This window comes from Hylobates moloch, unplaced genomic scaffold (genome assembly GCF_009828535.3).
Source record: "Hylobates moloch isolate HMO894 unplaced genomic scaffold, HMol_V3 SCAFFOLD_17, whole genome shotgun sequence".
In the NCBI taxonomy this organism is placed as follows: domain Eukaryota; kingdom Metazoa; phylum Chordata; class Mammalia; order Primates; family Hylobatidae; genus Hylobates; species Hylobates moloch.
Window position 1 is genome coordinate 79,460,435 of NW_026652292.1, and position 20,064 is coordinate 79,480,498.

The window sequence follows — 20,064 nt, forward strand, 5'->3', positions numbered from 1 at the left end:
ATGGCCATAATACCATAGGCAAATACCATAAATAATACCATAGGCTGTGTGGTTTAAACATTAATTTATTTCTCACAGCTCTGGAGGCTGGAAGTCCAAGATCAAGGTGTCGGCCAACTCAGTTCCAGGACAAGGACCTCTTCCCGGCTTGCAGACAACCACCTTTCTTCTTGTTTCCTCACACCAGGGCAGTGGGGGCTCTCTGCTTTCTCCTCTTCTTTTTTTTTGAGACGGAGTCTCGCTCTGTCACCAGGCTGGAGTGCAGTGGCATGATCTCGGCTCACTGCAACCTCCAACTCCCTGGTTCAAGCAATTCTCCTGCCTCAGCCTCCCGAGTAGCTGGGATTACAGGCACACGCCACCACACCCAACTAATTTTTGTATTTTTAGTAGAAACAGGGTTTCAGGATGGTCTCAATCTCTTGACCTTGTGATCTGCCCACCTCAGCCTCCCAAAGTGCTGGGATTACTGGTGTGAGCCACCGCACCCGGCCTGGTTTCTCTTCTTCTAAGGGCACTAATCCTGTCAGACCAGGGCCCACGCTCATGACCACATCTAACCCTAATCGCCTCCCAAAGGTCCCATCCCCTAATACCATCACACTGGGGGTGAGGGCTCTAGTGCAAGAATCTGGGGGAGACATAAACATTCAGTTTATAACAATGTCTTTTCAATCCTGTTGAAACAAACAACCAAATGAGTAGGAGAAAAGGTACCTTATATGCAAACAAGTCAGTACTTCTTATATTTCTGCTAACACATTAAGGTCAATTTAAAATGTCTGATAGCAGGAGTCAGAAGCAGAGATAAATGAGTTAGTTGTGCTGCATTTTAGGCCCACATTTAGCTGTCTTTCAATGACACTGTGGCAGAAAGAACGCTGCTTTCTATTCCTGGTTTTGCCACCAAAAAAGCTGGAACGTTTCCCTGTAGTTCCGTTTATCTTTAAAATCACTGGGCTGACCTAGCAGACCTCCAAGGTCCCTTCCATTCACAAATTCCACAAATAACTTCCTACCAACAAAGGTTACACAAATAAACTACACTGATGAAGTGGAAAAGCTAACACTAACAAACAATGAGATGCACAAAAGACAAGATGTATAGAGAACTGGATCAACCACAAACGTGGATGATGAGCCAGCGGTGGATCAAAACAGATTCCCTAATGATGGACAGAGAGGCAATGGCGCCTAGGTAGTATTGCTGAAGATTTACTATTTTAAATCTTCAAGATAAATGGCCCAGTTGTTTCTATTCATTCCGATTAAATGTGAACATGAAAACTTCTTCCAGGGCACATAGACATCCAAAAAATTCCCAGTGCATCCAATTTGTCATTTGATATTTTTACTGACAAGAAAAATGAGGGACTGAATATACAAACAGACCATGCCTGACCATGTGTATAAAGACAGAACTCAGACCACAGCCTGCAGCTGCCGGCCCAGGAAACCAACCTCCTATCTACAGTAAACAGCCAGGAGGCCAGCCAGGCTAGCACATCAGACAGGAAGCCAGACTGTTCTCTCTCGACAACCCAGAAAGCTAAATGACAACTCTGTCCCACGCGGCCAGGACTTGACTCAAAACTGACAGCCACCCTAATTTTGGCCCCTGTTTCCCAGTTAGGATCATTCAGAGAAAGCCAAATACGCCCCTAACCAATCACATAGGACACCGCGCTTCTGCAGAGCCACCTCCAGCCCCCACAACAGCCTCCACTTGGAGCCATTCTTTTCCATCCTGAAGCTTCCCCACTCCTCATCTGCCACTCACTTGCATGTGAGTCTCTGTCACATGCAAGTGATGACACCGACTCCCTTGCCACAGCAGCTCTGAGAAAGTCAACTCTGCCTGTCCTCATATGGGCGGCCTTCCTTTACTTCCCCCAAAGAATAAGTCTTAAATGAGGGGCTTCTCTCTATATGGCCAAGCTATAGAATTCAGAAGCCCAGCGTGGCAGATTCCAAGCCTGGAGAGACCACACACCCCTCAGGTCCTCTTTCCACAAAACACGGCTTCCTTGAGTTCTTCAGTTACTCCCCACCAACCAGGGAAGGAGCCACATGTTATGGAAAGATCAAGGGCCTTGAAGTCACACTTCTGAGTTCATCAAGTACTTCATCTTTCCACTTAAGAAATTACGTGACCTTGGCTGGGCATAGTGGCTCACGCCTGTAATCCCAGCACTTTAGGAGGCCGAGTCAGGCGGATCACCTGAGGTTGGGAGTTCAAGACCAGCCTAACCAACATGGAAAAACCCCGTCCCTACTAAAAGTACAAAATTAGCCAGGCGTGGTGGCGCATATCTGTAATCCCAGCTACTCGGGAGGCTGAGGCAGGAGAATCGCTTGAACCTGGGAAGCAGAGGTTGTGGTGGGCGAAGATCGCACCATTGCACTCCAGCCTGGGCAATAAGTGCGAAACTCTTGTCTCAAAAAAAAAAAAAAAAAAAAGAAAGAAATGATGTGACCTTGAACAATTTTCTTAACTTCTCTAAGCCTCTATCTTCATCTTTAATAAAATAATTTTATCTCCAAGATTGCATTAAATGGAATCCCACATGTAAAATAGCTGACCAATATTAGCTGCCCAACAGCCGTGAGTTCCTACTGCCGCCCCACTTTACCCCGAGGGAGAAGCGCAAGATGTCCAGAAAAAGCCTGTTGATCCCTACACCTTAGCATTCTGTGTTCACACAAGGCGCAGTGGTATCCAGACTTACCAGGGTCACCCAAATACAACATATGTTTTGATTTTTCAACTTAGGCACACATGGCTTCTAATGCTCACAATATAGGATCCATAATTAAAAGGAGATTCTCCTACACTATCCCACGGTTCTATTTTAGCAGACTTACATGTGCCATATTATCTAACTCTCTTAAGCCCTCTTCAGTATCAAAAACAAAACTTTAATCTGTAATGCAGTTATCGGCAGTAAAAGTGGAAAAGGTACCTATGAGTCAAAATGAACCTCTGCCCTGCCCCACCCCAACCTACAAAAAGCTGTTCAAGAGTATTTGGGCTGGTTATGAGAATGCTGTTTGTATTCCCAGGGACGGACAAATGCCTACCCTGGTTAGAAGATGCACTGCTCAGCCTCCAGGGTAGAAAGTTCCCCACACCCTCTACCCAAGGAGGAGAAAAGCAAACGGGGTGGCCAGGCTCCAGGACGTGGACTATTTAGAGTGTGGTTTCTGCAGTCCAGGTCACTGCCATGGGTGAAGCTCTTCCTTCCTCCTTTTCCACCCAAGTGGCCAAGGTCCTATGGCTGCTATAGGGCCTCTTCCCTAGGATGAGTCAGCCCAGCCATTCCCCTTCCCCCTTCTTTTTTTTTTTTTTTTTGAGATGGAGTCTCGCTGTGTTGCCCAAGCTGGAGTGCAGTGGTGCACTCTTAGCTCACTGCAACCTCTGCCTCCCGGTTCAAGTGATTCTTCCGCCTCAGCCTCCCAAGTACCTGGGATTACAGGCACCCACCACCATGCCCAGCTAATTTTTGTATTTTTAGTACAGAAGGGGTTTCAACTTGTTGGCCAGGCTGGTCTCGAACTCCCGACCTCAGGTGATCCACCTGCCTCGGCCTCCCAAAGCGCTGGTATTACAGGCATGAGCCACTGCGCCCGGCCAAGTCAGCCCAGCCATCCTGACCTTTTGTTCTGGCAAAATTACTCCCTTCCATGTCTACCTTCCAAGTAGCTAAATCAGAGATGTGGCCTCGGCGCAGGCTTGAAGAATCCCTGTTTTTGGTCCTCCAGAGGTCCTATCAGGGTTTGGGACAATTCCAAGACTTGTGTTCTTAAAGGGGAAAGAAACCTCACATACACAGCTCTAGCAGAGCTCAGGTGAGCCCGTCCGTATCAGACACAAGGCTTGGGAGGCAGCCCTAAGGTTTGGGTGTGCCATCTATGATAACAGCTAAGAGCTCCGAAGCCAGCTGTCTGGGTTCAAACCTCAATTCCAACAGCACTGGCTGTGGGATGTTGGCCAACGTCCCCAGCCTCTCTGTGGTTCAGTTTCGTCGCTGTAAAAGGATCACAATAATAGAGCTGCTCTAAAAATTAAGCGAATTAGTGCATATAAGGCATTCAGAACAATGCCTGGCACATGGAGGAGTTCAACAGACATGTATTGAACACAGTAACTTAGCAATTAGTAAATATACTCACACAGGCCAGGGGCGGTGGCTCACGCCTGTAATTCCAAAACTTTGGGAGGCCGAGGCAGGAGGATCACTTGAGCCCAGGAGTTTGAGACCAGCGTGGGCAACACAGCAATATTCCATCTCTAAATATTGGTTTGTGTAACATGTATGTATATATACACTCATATATTCCCAGTGTATTTATAATATACAAAATAGGTGGAATACAGACTTAACTATGCAGAATGGTTACTTCTAGAGAAGGGGGAATACAAATTTCAGCTTTTTACCCCACATACATATTCTTGTATCATCTGAAATATTTAAGCCAATGTGTATGTATAAATATGCACCAAAACACATAGCAGAACAATGTAGTTTTGGCTCAAAAATCTTCAAATCATGATGGAATTGCTCTGTGAAAGTAAAGTCATAGAGATGAAAAGCCTCCCTCCAGCCTAAATGCTCTTTCATATGATCTATATTATACAAACCAATGCAGATACCCCAATCCTTTCCTGTCATGATAAGAATTTTCAGTCCCTTTACAAACTAGATGATAGTTAAGAGTTACTAGGCAAGAACGTGGATCCGGTTCTGCTTCAAAGCCCAGTGTTCCTCACGTAGTAGCAATGCGTTCTTCAACTGGTGCCTTTGGCTAAATGTAAACTGCCCCAACCCCACTCCAGCACAGCGACCTGAGCTCTCTATTTTACACAACTCAATGAGGCCTGGGAGAAAGCAGGTGCAAATTTCACCTACTCAACAACAAAAAATCCCGCCTGATTCCTCCGCTGAGCTAGTTCTCAAGTCATCTTTTTCTAAGCCCTTTCATTCAGCTCTACCACACGTACCCAGGCTGGGTAAAATACTTTACCAGGTTTTGTTTTTTTGTTTTTTTTTGAGACAGAGTCTCTCTCTGTCGCCCAGGCTGGAGTGCAGTGACACCATCTCAGCTCACTGCAACCTCAGCCTACCGGGTTCAAGCGATTCTCCTGCTTCAGACTCCCAAGTAGCTGGGACTACAGCCAAGCACCACCACACCCAGCTAATTTTTGTATTTTTAGTAAAGATGGGGTTTCATCATATTGGCCAGGCTGGTCTCAAACTCCTGACCTCGTGATTTGCCCACCTCGGCTTCCCAAAGGGCTGGGATTACAGGCGTGAGCCACCGTGCCTGGGCTACTTTACCAGTTTTATTCCTGAATTAAACCTGTTATTACTAGCAATAATGCCAATCAGTGCCATTTCATTCACCGTATGCCACACACATGCAAAGCACTTCATACTCGTTCCACCTGTCTGCCCTCCTGCAATGGCCACAGTGTTCCCCATCTTACATGAGGGGCACAGAGAAAGACAATGACTTCTCCAAGGTTCTGTAATTCGCAATCAGTGGCAGAGCCAGCATGCCCAGCCAGGTCTGGCCAAGGCCTGTGTTTCAGCCACAGCACCTGGTTGCTGCCCCTAAGGCTCAAAGGGCAAGTAACAGATCACTCCGATCGCAGAGGCTTCAGAAATGCCTTCCACTGTGGTACAAAGGATGGTTTGCTCTCAGGAGAGGAGGCAGGGGTGGGAATCAGCACACAGTTCTGCTAGATTTCTCATGCAGGGCACAGACGAAGTATTTTGTGCCTTGCTTTGCAGGTGAAATGTCTCCTGCCCCCTGTACAACAGCTTTCTTTGTCCTCTCCACATAGAAGTACAACTGAGTTCCTCGGGAGCAGGCAGTGATCACTACCCTGTGCCACACCTGACTGATGTCCAAACAGGTGGACACACAGGCTCTTCTTTTATGGCCCAGGCTGCCCCCATCTGCTAAGCATCAAAAACTACACAGAGAATTTGCAGAACATTAATGACATGGAGGTGACTGCTTTTTCTCTGTTGAAAACTTACTGCACTGTCCTAAAAAAACAAAGAGAATTCAGGAAAAGCTGAACATTTGGGGCTGGCTGGCTATAATCTTCAGCTGCTGAAAAAGCCTCAGCTGCTCGGTTCCACTGTGGAAATCCAACTCCTCCCTCAAAGTCCAACTCAATACACCTCCTCTGCGGTGCCTGCCCCCTTCCTCCCTTTCAGAAGCACGTGCTCCCTCTGCAGTCCCACGGCATTCCATCTGCACCTCTGGAGCCACACTGTCCCAGCCTACAGTCAGCTCAGTGCATAGCTGCCTCTCCCTGTGCGTACCTGCAGGCCCCACCTGGGCTGGAATGCTGCCTTCTTCTCCACACGGAGGCACTCAGGAACTACTGAATGAGGGAGGGAGTGGATGAGGAAGATCAGCCAAGGGCTACAGGGAGTGGCCTGCAGCTCACAGCAGGAACAGCCCCTACCCTGCCAATCTGGAGGTGCTAGCTCTGTTCTCAGCAGGACCGCTAAAAGCTCCGTTATAATAGCTCCAGGCCACAACAGTCAACTTGGTATCAGGACCTAGAGACACCAAAAATCCTGACAAATAAAGAGGCCATGTATGCAGCATGCTGGTTAAACGCACAGGCTTCGGAGACAGAGCTTGAATTCTTATTATGTGACCTTGAGCAAGTTACTCAATGCATCAATCTCATTTTGTCACCGGCAAAATGAGGACATTATCTGCCACACGGTGTTGCTGAAAAAGTAAGAGAGGTGACACGCAAAGTGCTTGGCACTTACTTACTCTTATTGGTTTATTACAAAGAATAAAACACAGGAACAGCCAATGCAAGAGACGCACAGGGAACACCACAGGGCAGGGAGGTCGGGGCTCCCATGCCCTTCCTGGGAGTGCCACCTCCCCAGCACCAAATGAGTTCACCAAACCAGAAGCTCTCCAAACCCAATATTTAGAGGGTTTTATGGAGTTTTCATAACATAGACATGATTAAGTCACTGGCCACCGGTGACTAGCTCAATCTCCAGCCCGTCTCGTCTCCCCTCCCCAGAGGTAGGGGTGGGGCTGGTATGTCCAACTCTTTAATCATGCCTCGGTCTTTCTGGCAACCAGCCCTAATCCTGAATCTGTCTAGGGGCCCAAAGCCACCTGTCATCTCATTATCATACAAAAGACACTCCTATCACTCCAGAGATTCCAAAAGTCTTACAAGCTCTTGTGTCAGGAATTGAAACCTAAGACCAAATATTAGAACCAATGATGTTCCTATCAGGAAATTACAAGGGTTTTAGAAGCTCTGGGCCAAAAACCAGGATGAATACTAAACATATACACTATTGTACTATGTATCCCACTATCACAATAATTTTTTTTGAGACAGAGTCTACCTCTGTTGCCCAGGCTGGAGTGCAGTGGTGCGATCTCAGCTCACTGCAACCTCCACCTCCCAGGTTCAAGCAATTCTTGTGCCTCACCCTCCTGAGTAGCTGGGACTACAGGTGTGTGACACTACAACCTACTAATTTTTGTATTTTTTAGTAGAGACGGGGTTTCACTGTGTTGGCCAGGCTGGCCTTCAACTCCTGGCCTCGAGTGATCTGCCCGCCTCGGCCTCCCAAAAATCTGGGATAAGTCATGAGCTACCTTGCCTGGCCTCATTATCACAATAATTATACTGAAAGGATGGGGGAGAAAAACGTGGGCAACAGGAGGAGGGGGGAGGGTAGGGACCTGAATCCTTGTCTTCCACAGTAGGACATCTCCCTATCTTTCACACAATCTAGAAGAATGAGCTAAAACATAAAAGCAGTAACCTCCAAGGAACAGGGATCAGGGTGGAGAAGGGTAAGGTAGGGGATTGCTGGGTTTTGTTCTAAGCCTTGTTAATTTCCGACTCTTAGAACTGTATGCCTGTACACCTTTGCTAAAAGTATTTAATTTTTAAACAAAATCTGATACTTGACCAACAAGAATAGTATATTAAGTGATATGGTTTTTTGTTTTTGTTTTTAAGAGAGAGGGTCTTGCTCTGTTGCTCAGGCTGGAGTGCTGTGGTGCAATTCTAGCCTCCTGCAGCCTCAAATTATTGGGATCAGGTGATCAACCTCCCGAGTAGCTAGAACCACAGGTGTGCACCACCACGCCCAGCATTTATTTTTTTTGGTAGAGGTGGAGGGCTCGCTATGTTGCCTAGGATGGTCTTGAACTCCTGACCTCAGTGGATCCTACTGCCTCAGCCTCCCTAAGTGCTGGGATTACAGGTGTGAGCCACCACACCAGGCCCAAGTGGTGTGTTCTAAAATTTTTTGGAATCCAACCACTTTGAAAATGTATGGAGAGCTATAAATCGTCTCCCCATAAACACACATGGATGCATATACACAAAATTTTTGCACAGGATTTTGGGGAGTTCATATTTCTGAAAGCCAGGTTAAAAACCTTAGGATTATAGATTCTGGGGTTTTTTTCTTTTTTTTTTTGAGACAGAGTCTCACTTTGTCGCCCAGGCCAGAGTGCAGTGGCACGATCTTGGCTCACTGCAAGCTCCACCTCCCAGGTTCACACCATTCTCCTGCCTCAGCCTCCTGAGCAGCTGGGACTACAGGCGCCCACCACCATGCCTGGCTAATTTTTTGTATTTTTAGTAGAGATGGGGTTTCACCATAACCAGGATGGTCTCGATCTCCTGACCTCGTGATCCACCCTCCTAGGCCTCCCAAAGTCTGGGATTACAGGCCTGAGCTACCGTGCTCGGCCCTAGATTCTGGTTTCTTAAAGGAAATGTATTTCAAGTCAGAGCTTGTCATTTATTGCACAGGAAAAAAAAAAAACTTCATAAAAAAAATCAAAAACACCCACATGATAATAAAATGAGGTCCTGCTTGGTTTTAAACTACTTGGTGACCACCATCAGTTGTTTTCTTGACCACGGGATGCACCTAATTCCTAACTATTAATAAAGGTACAAACATTGTTTATTGGGCTTTTTGCTTCAGCCTTGAAACAATCAGATACTCTAAAACTCAGGAATGTGCGTCGCTGTTGCGTTGATTCAGCTGTTTCCATTCTAGAAATGGACCTAGAATCGTGTACTTTTCACCCCATGAAGAGTCCTTTGTGTAAAACTTGAAAAGGCAAGGTCCCAAATTCCCCATATGGGTGTTTCTTCCAGTAGAGGAATTACTCTAATGACTTCTTAGCAAAACTTATGTAATCAGGGCAGGCCATCAAAATACTCCAAAACAAAGTTTAGCTCCGTTTCTGATGGACCTGTGTCCACTGCTATAAACCTCACCAACAGCCTCACATCAAGTCAGAGGAACAGTTTTTCATTTAAGAAGGATCTTCACAGCAGTGGCTTACGCCTATAATCCCAGCATTTTGGGAGGCCAAGGCCGGCAGATCACGAGGTCAGGAGTTTGTTACCAGCCTGTCCAACACAGTGAAACCCTGTCTCTACTAAAAATACAAAAATTAGCCAGGCTTGGTGGCATGTGCCTGTAGCCCCAGCTACTCAGGAGGCTGAGGCAGGAGAATCCCTTGAACCCGGGAGGTGGAAGTTGTGGTGAGCCAAGATGGCGCTCACCAGCCTGGGCAACAGAGCGAGACTCAAAAAAAAAAAAGCGGCGGGGGGGGGGGGGGGGTGGATTTTCATGTTCCTGCCGATTTGCAAAAAAAAAATTTGGTATCTGTTAACCAGAGGCAACGAAAACCACCTCCTAGGCTGCTGTAGTAAGTGGATCGCTAACTGTGGTGGGAGATTCTAACCCCGGAGACCTGTGACTGTATCACAGGACATGGCAAAAGGGCTTTGCCACAGGCCTTAGGAAGAGCATCCCAGGCTATCCAGGGAGGTCCGATCTAATCCCATGAACCTTTAAGAGCACAGAACTGGCCGGGCGCGGTGGCTCACACCTGTAATCACAGCACTTTGGGAGGCCAAGGTGGGCAGATCACGAGGTCAAGAGATCGAGACCATCCTGGCCAAAATGGTGAAACCCCATCTCTACTAAAAATACAAAAATTAGTCGGGCATGGTGGCGAGCACCTGTAATCCCAGCTACTCAGGAGGCTGAGGCAGGAGAATCACTTGAACCCGGGAGGCGGAGGTTGCAGTGAGCTGAGATCACGCCACTGCACTCCAGCCTGGGCAACAGTGTGAGACTCCGTCTCAAAAAATATATATAAAAAAAAGGGCATAGAACTTTCTCTGAGTGAAGAAGAGAAATGCACACAGGGGAATTGGAGGGCCTGACCAGGTCCCTGGCCTAGGTAGTCCTGAGCTGATGGGACCACATGCAAAGACCAGATAGAGGCCTCAGGAGCTGAGGGCAGCCCCCAACAGATGGCCAGCAAGGGGACACCTCAGTCCTGCAACCACAAGGAACTATATTTGGCCAAAAGCACTTGGAAACAATTCTCCAGTGAGGAATGCAGCCCAGCCCACATGGTGATTTTTGCCCAGTGACACACACGCCAGACTTCTACCCCACAGAACTGTGAGATGATACAATTTCAATTATTTTATGCCACTAAATTTGTGGAAATGTGTTAAAGCAGCAACAGAAATGAATATAGTGATTTACGTGGAAACCCTTAGCAGAGTGTCTGGCACGGTGTTGACATCTGACAAGCGTTTCCTGATTTCCTTACATCCAAAGGCAGGGCTGGCCACACTCCATCCAAAACAACAGATGATAGACTTATTCTGACAAAACAGATACAGTGAATTATAAATGGCCCAGAACACCTACAAATCTTAGGTTTCAGGTAAGTGATTGCCTTTCCTTTCACTTAGAAACCTCCCAATGCTCGTCTTACTGACAAACTAAGTACCATACACACAGGAGACTAAACACCAGACTAACCTGGCTCCAGATGCCCGGAGGGAGCCCAACCCAGCACTCACTCTGCTGCACTGAAATGATGTCCAGGTCGGTTTTTCCCACTGGACCAAGAACTCCAGCTCTCCACGTGTGAGTCACGAGTCCCACCTCTGCACCTCTGCTTCTAGAACGGTGCTCCTGCACTTCACAGGAAATCTGTATCCATGTTTGTCAACACTATATATGACAGTATAACTTAGTATCTGCACAGAAAACATAAATTCTTTGAGGACCAGGGCCGGGTTTATTAGCCTTTGTACTCCCACTGCCACTGTCTAGGACATCAGAGGCACTCGGTAGAAGTTGGTAGAAGAGGAAAGCAGGCCCGACACCGCACACACAGCTTCTGAAGTGGCTGGAGGACAGGCAGGTGCAGAGAAACTTCCCGAGTGCTGGCCTGGGTTCACTGTGATGCTGCTGCTGGATTTCAAATGTCAAAACGTGATGCTTTGCTGACCTTGACCTCTGACTGCCCTTTAGCTTTCCCAACCTCAAGACAGAGCACTTAGAAACTGCAATGTCAGGAAATTATGCTTCATTAAAGCATGGGAATGTTATTTACGTGGACATTCATTACTTCATTTTTTACATGGGAATGTAAATAATTGAAGAGACTGTTAAAGACTAAATCATGCACATTCAATAACTTTGTAAAATATTAATGATAACTGAAACACAAATTTGATGTTCCCCAAAAATGCTAAAATATAAAACAATACTGGCCAATTAAAGATAGAAAACAACCCTAACAGACACATTAAGACTTCTCTGTACATTAAACATTCGGGATTTCAAAGGAAAACCCAGATTCATTCCATTCTTAATGGGGCGTTTTTTTTTAATCTCAAGTGATACAATATTTTATTTAAAATTTACAAAATTCCATTACATTCACGATTTCATTTGACCCTCCAAACAATCTCCTGAGTTAGGAACAACAGGTATTACTAACAACTAACTCCATTTTACGGGAAAGGGAACTGAAGTTCAGAAAAGTACTTGGACTTAACAAAAGCTTTAATAGGGTCACATATTGAATTCAGGTCCCCTGCTCAAAAGAACTAGAGTAAGTTATCTTTTACGTATTACTCATACTTACATCCTGTCAATGTCCAAAAATGTTTTGAGGTGGCCTGAAATAATAGACACCTATACAATAAAAACAGTAAAATGAAAAACAGGCCGGGCGCGGTGGCTCACGCCTGTAATCCCAGCACTTTGGGAGGCCGAGGCGGGTGGATCACGAGGTCAGGAGATCGAGACCATCCTGGCTAACACGGTGAAACCTCGTCTCCACTAAAAATACAAAAAATTAGCCAGGCGAGGTGGCGGGCACCTGTAGTCCCAGCTACGCGGGAGGCTGAGGCAGGAGAATGGCGCGAACCCCGGGGGGCGGAGCCTGCAGTGAGCCGAGATCGCGCCACTGCACTCCAGCCTGGGTGAAAGAGCGAGACTCCCTCGGGGGGAAAAAAAAAAAAAATGAAAAACAGAGAAAAAAAAAACAGGAGGTGACATGGGAGAGGGAGGAAGGTAGACAGCAAAGACTGAGACTTACAAGAAAACTTCATCTCTGACCTTCCAGTTCCAGGCAGATAATACTAAAGGGAACAAGATGGTTTATAGACTCATAAGCTGACAAAAGAGAAGTTGCATCAATTCTTTCTATGAAACACTCCTAGCAGCCACAGCAAATCTCTAGGATACCACACCAATGGCATCAAAGCAAGAGTATACTTCAGTGATAGAGTGAATTAAGTTCCCTGTTTGGGACCCTGGCCAGGGCTAGAGAAAAGAACTCTGAAATGCAGAGCTCCTCTGTCTTCTCCATACCCATGCATCCCCTCCCTTTCATTTAATCCACATCAAAATCAAGCCTGCTGTAAATGAAAAACACCTCGACACAGAAGCAGCATTAACTAGTTAAGTTTTATTAAAACATTAATAAAATCTAGAAAACCATAAAGAAAATCTGGTCGCGTTTTGAAGCCCTCTCCTAAGATCAGATTCCCCAAAAGAACAAAGTACATGGAGCATATAACAAAGAACTTTTCCTAAATTAAGATAAGAATGCAAGGCCGGGCGCGATGGCTCACGCTTTTAATCCCAGCACTTTGGGAGGCCGAGGCGGGCAGATCATGAGGTCAGGAGATTGAGACCACGGTGAAACCCCGTCTCTACTAAAAATACAAAAAAATTAGCCGGGTGCGGTGGCGGGCGCCTGTAGTCCCAGCTACTCGGAGAGGCTGAGGCAGGAGAATGGCGTGAACCCGGGAGGCGGAGCTTGCAGTGAGCAGAGATTGCACCACTGCACTCCAGCCTGGGTGACAGAGTGAGACTCCGTCTCAAAAAAAAAAAAAAAAAAAAATTAAGATAAGAATGCAAATCGAACTACAGGCAAAATCCTACTGAGTGAAGCAAAAATTGTAATTCGGTAGCTCATGACCTGACCAAATGGCTATTTTTAATCCCTATAATCATCTAAATAACTAGGAATAGCAGAGAAAATTGTGTCTCCTTTCTACAGAGACACGTGGCTTTAAGAAACTCAGGCACATCAAATTCCCACCTTACCAAACAGACAAATTGGAAAGGAGCTTAATATTTTATTTTTAAATTATTTATTTACCTTTTTATTTTTTACAGAAAGGGTTTCACTCCGTCACCCAGACTGGAGTGCAGTGGCATGATTATAGCTCACTGCAGCCTCTAATCTTGGGCTCAAGTGATCATCCTACCTCAGTCTCCCAAAGTGCTGGCATTACAGGTGTAAACCACAGCACCTGGCCTTACTATTTTAAAGAATTAATTACCATATTCCTTAGAACTATAGCTCCTTTATAGGTCATTCAACATGTGATGCAATTTTTTACAAGTGGTAATTTTTTTTTTTTTTTTTTTTTTTTGAGATGGAGTCTCACTCTGTCACCCAGGCTGGAGTGCAGTGGTGCAATATCGGCTCACTGCAACCTCCGCCTCCCGGGTTCAAGTAATTCTCCTGCCTCAGCCTCCCGAGTAGCTGGGACAACAGGTATGCGCCACCACTCCTAGCTAACTTTTTGTATTTTTAGTAGAGATAGGGTTTCACTGTGTTAGCCAGGATGGTCTCCATCTTCTAACCTCGTGATCTGCCTGCCTCGGCCTCCCAAAGTGTTGGGATTACAGGCGTGAGCCACCACACCTGGCCACAAGTGGTAATTTTAAACTAGGCTTCAAACCATTACACAAAGCCAAGTACATCTACTCAAGGCACTCTCAAAATTCCATTTACTCCCATTTTATTCTCCAAAATAAAATGTTCAATTGAAACATACTTCACATGACACTTAAAAGATCAACAAAATGCTCCTGAAAAAAAGATCTGAGCTCAACAACTCCATTAATGAGAAAAAAACGAACCAATTGGATATAGTGAAGATGCTGCACATAAGACACAATTATGAAGAATATGAAAGATATTGCCAAAAAGTTGCTTAAGGTTTCATCATAGATACTTGTCCTTAACTCTGAAATAAAGTACATACACATGTAACTCAACTTGTTTAAAAGGAAAAAAAGGGGAAGAAGAAAAGGAACTTCCACTTTAGAATCCACATTTTCAAAGGCCTCCATTATTTATACCATTGCCGGTAAGAGAATTTTTCTCTACTATATTTGCTTGAAAGAATTAAAGGTGTAGGGCTGAAAAGATTCTTAGAAATTATGCAGTTTACAATCCTCAAAGGTGAGAAAAATGAAGCCCAGAAGAGAAGGCCTTCCAGGAAAATTCCAGAGCCGGACGCAGACCCAGTACATTGTTTTTGCTTTTATTTTGAGATGAAATCTTACTCTATCGCCCAGGCTGGAGTGTAGTGGAGTCATTATGACTCACTGCAACCTCCGCCTCCTGGGTTCAAGCTATTCTCCTGCCTCAGCCTCCTGAGTAGCTGCGATTACAGGCACCCACCACCATGCCCGGCTAATTTTTGTATTTTTAGTAGAGACGGAGTTTCACCATGTTGGCCAGGCTGGTCTCGAACTCCTGACCTCAAATGATCCGCCTGCCTCGACCTCCCAAAGTCCTGGGAGTACAGGCGTGAGCCATCGCGCCCGGCCGACCTGCTAAGTTTTAATCAAGTACTCTGCACTATGCAACAAACATTAGGAAGTCATAGAAAAAAAATTAATCTAAAAACCCTCTGGAGAGTCAAAGAATTGCAGATTTAAAATAGCATGAATACTTGGATTCATGGTATAGAAAAAGGAGCTCGCATTTACCCGCATGTACAAACTGTGCCTGCCCACCTCTATCAGAGCATTTTTCAAGCTGTGCTACAGTTAACCATGTATTACCCAAAGCCAATCTGTCCTGGCAGATCATAAGCTCTTAAAGACCAGGACTTCAGGAGAACAAGCAAAGCTTCAGAGAGAAGGGAGCCACCTAAACAGAAGTCCATAGCAATGGGTCGGCAGGAGCTGATGACTGGAGGTGCGGGGTAGAGGGGGGGTCTGGGGCAGCGGAGGGCAGAGAAAGCAAAAGGGACTGCATGACACGCTAGAGGGCTAGGAGCCACAGCTGCGGTAATTAGCTCAGTTTTGTCTCGTACGCCCATTACTCAAACACCATCTCTTGTTCAGAAAGAACTTCAGGTTGGGTATTTGGACTCCTTGAGCCTTCTGCTGTTTGTCTCCGGGATCTTTAACACTCTTAAAAGGGAAAAACTGTCCAGTTCGATTTTGCTTCCTGGGACATAACAGGTTTTTCAAAAGTTTGATGAAAGCATTCACTAAGGAGTGATTCCACTTTCTTTGGTGGCCGAGAAATACAGCGTCTGAGGGGCGGCATCAGGTCTTCCCATTAAGCTGAAGTCGGAGTCTCCCCACCCACGGACCTCACCCTCGCTCTCCCCTCATAAATCTGACCTCTAACTGTAACTGCCTTGGCCTCATTCCGTGGGCGTGGATGCTCCTGCTTGAAACGCATTTTCCAGCCCGTCAAATTCTTGGGAGAGTTTCTTCCACTCTCCAGGCGCTGAGAGCTACGAAGTTCAATCTGGCTTTCCAGATTTTTTTTTTCTTCCCATTACTAACGGAAGAAATCAAGAAGCGCCGGGCAGAAGGGCCCTGCTCCCTCCAATCAGAGCCCAGCCCGGGGCCAGAGCAGGAAGCGTGGCGGTGGGACGCGCGGTGACAGCCCCGCGCCCCCCGGGACCCGCCGGCCAGGGCAGAGGACGGTGCGGCCACTGCGCAACAGCTCTGGGCCCGCGCCTCTCGCTTCCACCCGCCAGGCAACTGAGAGGATAAATCACGGGGCGCAGTGCGCCCCCACCAACCGCGCCCCCCGCGCACGGACTCCCATTACACGCGCGTCCCAAGCGGGGTCGACCCAGACGAGCCACGGGGCGGCGCAGAGCCCCACTCGCAGGGCGGCCGGGACCCACGCGCGCGGGTCCACGCAGCAACCTGTAGGTGACAAAACACTCAGGAAGCCGTCATGCGGGGCCGGGAAAGAGCCCCCACCCAGAGTCACGGACCCCCTCGTCCGAGGGTCCGCGCAGTCCCCTCGGTGAGTCGGGCTAAGCAATCTCGCTACAGGGGAGGGAGGGGAGGGCGGCAGAGCCTCCCACTCTTGGTGAGCCGGACCCCGCCCCACGAGTGGGTCTTCGCAGGGCCCCCTCTGCTGCACACGGGGACCAGCCACGCCGCGGGAGGACCGGGCAGGAGCCAGCACCCAGGTCCATGCAGTCCCCTCCGGGCAGATGCGGGGAGCCGGGGAGCAGTGGGGACCGGCCCCCACCCGCAGGACGACCGGGACCCCCTCGCGGGCCCACGCGGCGTCGCAGCAGGCGCGGAGCCCCCGGTGCCACCCGAGGGCGAGACAAAGCCCAGGCGCACGGACCCCGGACCCCGACCCCGGACCCTGCGAAGCCCCGCTCGGAGCCGCCACGCCCGGGGCAGTGACCCCCGCCCGGTCCGGAGACCCTGCCGCCAGTCGCGCCGTCTCACCTCAGGCCGCCGCCTCGCAGCGCTCCCTCCTCGCAGCGGCTCCTGGGCCGACTGGAGCGCAGCTGAACAGCCGACAGAGCCGCGGCCACCTCAACAATGGAGCCCCGGGGCGGGGCCGCCGCCGCCGCCTCAGCCCGTGTCCCCCGCTCGGGATCCGGCTCGGCTCGCGGAGCTGCAGCCGGCGCGGGGCTGCGGCCGGGACAGACACCGCGCAGGCGCACACAGCTCCGCCTGCCGCCCGCCGTCCCGCCCCCAGCGGAGCCTGGCGCCCAGGGCCCGCCCCCCGGCCAATGGGGAGCGAGCTGTGCGGAGTGGGCGGGGCCTGGGGGAACAAAGGGAGGTTGGGCGGGGCGGTGCTCGAACTGGGCTTGCGGAGTCCCGCGGGAGGACCCGACCCAACAGCCGGCCGGATCTTCGCCTCCTAGAATATCCAGCTCAACGTCTACTTGGAGTCGGCTCTGCAGGACATGCTCATCTCAAACCCAGAGCTCAGGCTTTTAGGGCAGAGAGCGAGAGGCAGGCTTGCTTTACAGAAAGGGAAACTGAGGTCCAAGGAATAGGATTGCCTGCCGCCCGAAGTCAAGTAGTCCCATTCACTCGTTCATCTTGTAGTCATTCAGCAAACATTTGGAAGCACGTATGGTGGGCGTTAAGAATGAAATAGGGCCGGGTGCGGTGGCTCACGCCTGTAATCCCAGCACTTTGGGAGGCCGAGGCAGGCGGATCACTTGAGGTCAGGAGTTCGAAACCAGCCTGGCCAACAAGATGAAACCCCGTCTCTACTAAAAATACAAAACCTTAGCCAATTGTGGTGGCGCGTACCTGTAGTCCCAGCTACTGGGGAGGCTGAGGCAGGAGAATCGCTTGAACACGGGAGGTGGAGGTTGCAGTGAGCCGAGATCGTGCCACTGCATGCATTCCAGCCTGGGCAACAGAGTGAGACTCTGTCTCCAAAAAGAAAAAAAAAAAAAATTTTTTTAAAGATGTGAAGTAGAAGCGAACTTAGGCCCTCCCTGAAGGAGCTCGGCCAAGGAGTACCTGAGATGTCTCTGCATCTCTTTAAGGCCTGATAAAGAGACCAGGAACAAGCGCTAATCACTTCCCTTTCCTGCCTCAGAGCTTTCATGTGTTTGCTGTTCCCCACCTGAAATGCCAAGTACCAATGTATTTATTTATAGAAATGGGGTCTCCCTACGTTGCCCAGGCTGGACTCAAACTCCTGGCCTCAAGCTATCCTCTCATCTCAGCCTCCCAAAGTGCTGGGATTACAGGCATGAACTACTGTCCCCAACCCTGATCATCTTTAAAATCTCTTTCCTCATCTTATTTGAGCTTCCTGTATCATGTGACCCCCACACACTTGGTTTTTCTGTACCTCCATAGCTGCTCCTCTGTGGGTCCCAGGGACCCACCCCCTTCTCTGCCCAACTTTTACATGTCTGGGCTCAGGCCAAATGCCCTTCCATTCGCAGTGGGCACTGCTACAGGAAATCTCATGCCCTTCCGGGCTTCACAAACCATCCACATGCTCTGCTGCCTGCCAGAGACATCCATCCAAGTCAGATGCCCAGCCCCGACCTCTCCCAAAGACCTACCTGGACACCAGGGAGGCATCTCAAATTTTCTGCGGGCCAAAACAGAGTGCTTTATCAGTGCCCCAACCTGCTCATCCACATTCTTGTGATTCTCAGTAAACAGCCCCTCCATCCACCTAGCTGCTCAGGTGAAAATTTCAAATCCTCCTCCAGTCCTTCCTGCCCAAATCTCTCACACAGCCCTCTGCCTTCCTAGGACGCTGAGCACCCCTCAGTCCCAGCGCCAGCTGGGGTGCTGTCTGAGTGGCTGCCTCCCACTTGGCATGAAGCGTGACCTCTTGCCCAGAGCAGTGACTCACGCCTGTAATCCCAGCACTTTGGGAGGCCAAGGGGGGCAGATCGCTTGAGGCCAGGAGTCTGGGACCAGCCTGGCCAATATGGTGAAACTAAAATACAACAATTAGCCAGGCATGGTAATGCGTGCTTATAATCCCAGCTACCCAGGAGGCTGAGGCAGGAAAATTGCTTGAACCTGGGAGGCGGAGGTTGCAGTGAGCCGAAGTCACACCACTGCACTCCAGCCTGGGCAACAAACAGAGCGAGACTCTGTCGCAAGTTAAAAAAAAAAAAAAGAAAGAAATGTGACCTCTCTAAGGCAAGGCAGTGCCCCACTCTGATTCACTTCCGTGTGCAAAACAGGACCTGCACCCTGAAGGCACTCACTCAGGGATGCTGCTGGGATGGGTGGATGCACAGGTGAGGTCTTGATAGTGGCTGGGGCTGACCCTATCCCCATCTCCCTTCCCAGACACACCTGCACACTCGCACCCACCACTGAAAGCCTGGCCCCTAATCCGATTTGCCTAACAAGGACCCTGATGAACATGACATGCTTCCCTACCTCTCCCCAGCTAGGGCCCCACTGTGTTCTGGGATGTACTCAGGGATCAGGAGAACAAAACCTCAGGGAGTGAAAGGACATTCCAGGGTGCAGACCTCTGCATCCCCCTCCATGCCCTCACCCCTGCCTAACACACCCTCACCCCTGTACCTGGCCAGCCCCTACCAACCCTTAAAGTCTCACCAAGTTCATTGGTGGCAGCCACACCCTAAAGTGACTGACCCCCCCCAGTGACCGATGACCTATGCCCTTTCATAATCTTCCTGACCTTGGGTACGAGCAGAACCCGTGACTGTCTTCTAACCCACAGAGCCTCTGGCAAAAGCGATGGGATGTCACTGTCATGGGGCATCACCTTCGCACACTAGAGAGAGAGGTTCCACCTGCAGGCCCTGCAGGAGGGAGATGCAATGCCGAGAAAGGACCTTTGGAGGGGCCCCGTAGGCAAGGAAGCAAAAAGCTGGGCCCTTGCCAAGCGGGTCCAAGGAAATGAATTCTGCCAGTAACCTCAGTGGACCTGGAAATGGATTCTGCCCTGGTTGAGCCTCAGATGAGGATGCAGCCCAGCTGCTTAGCATGAGACCCCAAGCAGAGGACCTGCTAAAATGTGCTCAACTCCTAGCTTGCCAAAACTGGGTTAAATGTGTGTATTGTTTTAAGCTTCTAAGTTTTTAGTTATTGCCTATGAAGGTGTTAAAATATAAGACAGTAATGTAGGTCCCCTCCCCATCACACACTT

The 20,064-nt window shown here is 48.8% G+C and overlaps 2 protein-coding genes across 4 annotated transcripts in view; one reads left to right on the plus strand and one right to left on the minus strand.

The window, feature by feature from the left end:
• The window catches only part of AFAP1 (actin filament associated protein 1), a 175,988-nt gene extending 158,970 nt beyond the window's left edge, over positions 1–17,018 (minus strand). For all 3 annotated transcript variants that reach the window (XM_032135443.2, XM_058430237.1, XM_032135441.2), the window contains exon 1: positions 16,890–17,018. The gene's annotated coding sequence lies outside the window, so the exon portion shown is untranslated. The remainder of the gene's footprint in view (positions 1–16,889) is intronic.
• LOC116456777 (WAS/WASL-interacting protein family member 1) lies at positions 16,213–19,693 on the plus strand. Its single transcript, XM_032135566.2, has 3 exons — positions 16,213–17,531; positions 19,124–19,180; positions 19,636–19,693. Exons 1-3 carry the CDS (start codon positions 16,378–16,380, stop codon positions 19,691–19,693), a joined length of 1,269 nt encoding a protein of 422 aa, XP_031991457.2. The 5' UTR covers positions 16,213–16,377.
• The last annotated feature ends 371 nt before the right edge of the window (positions 19,694–20,064 follow it).

Excerpts from the sequence above, each read along its gene's own strand:
- LOC116456777 (XM_032135566.2), top strand. The coding sequence starts at position 16,378 with ATGCGGGGCCGGGAAAGAGCCCCCACCCAGAGTCACGGACCCCCTCGT. Across the intron at positions 17,532-19,123 it reads AACATTTGGAAGCACGTATG|GACCTGCACCCTGAAGGCAC; the intron begins GTGGGCGTTAAG and ends TGTGCAAAACAG. Across the intron at positions 19,181-19,635 it reads TGGGATGGGTGGATGCACAG|AGCCTCTGGCAAAAGCGATG; the intron begins GTGAGGTCTTGA and ends TCTAACCCACAG.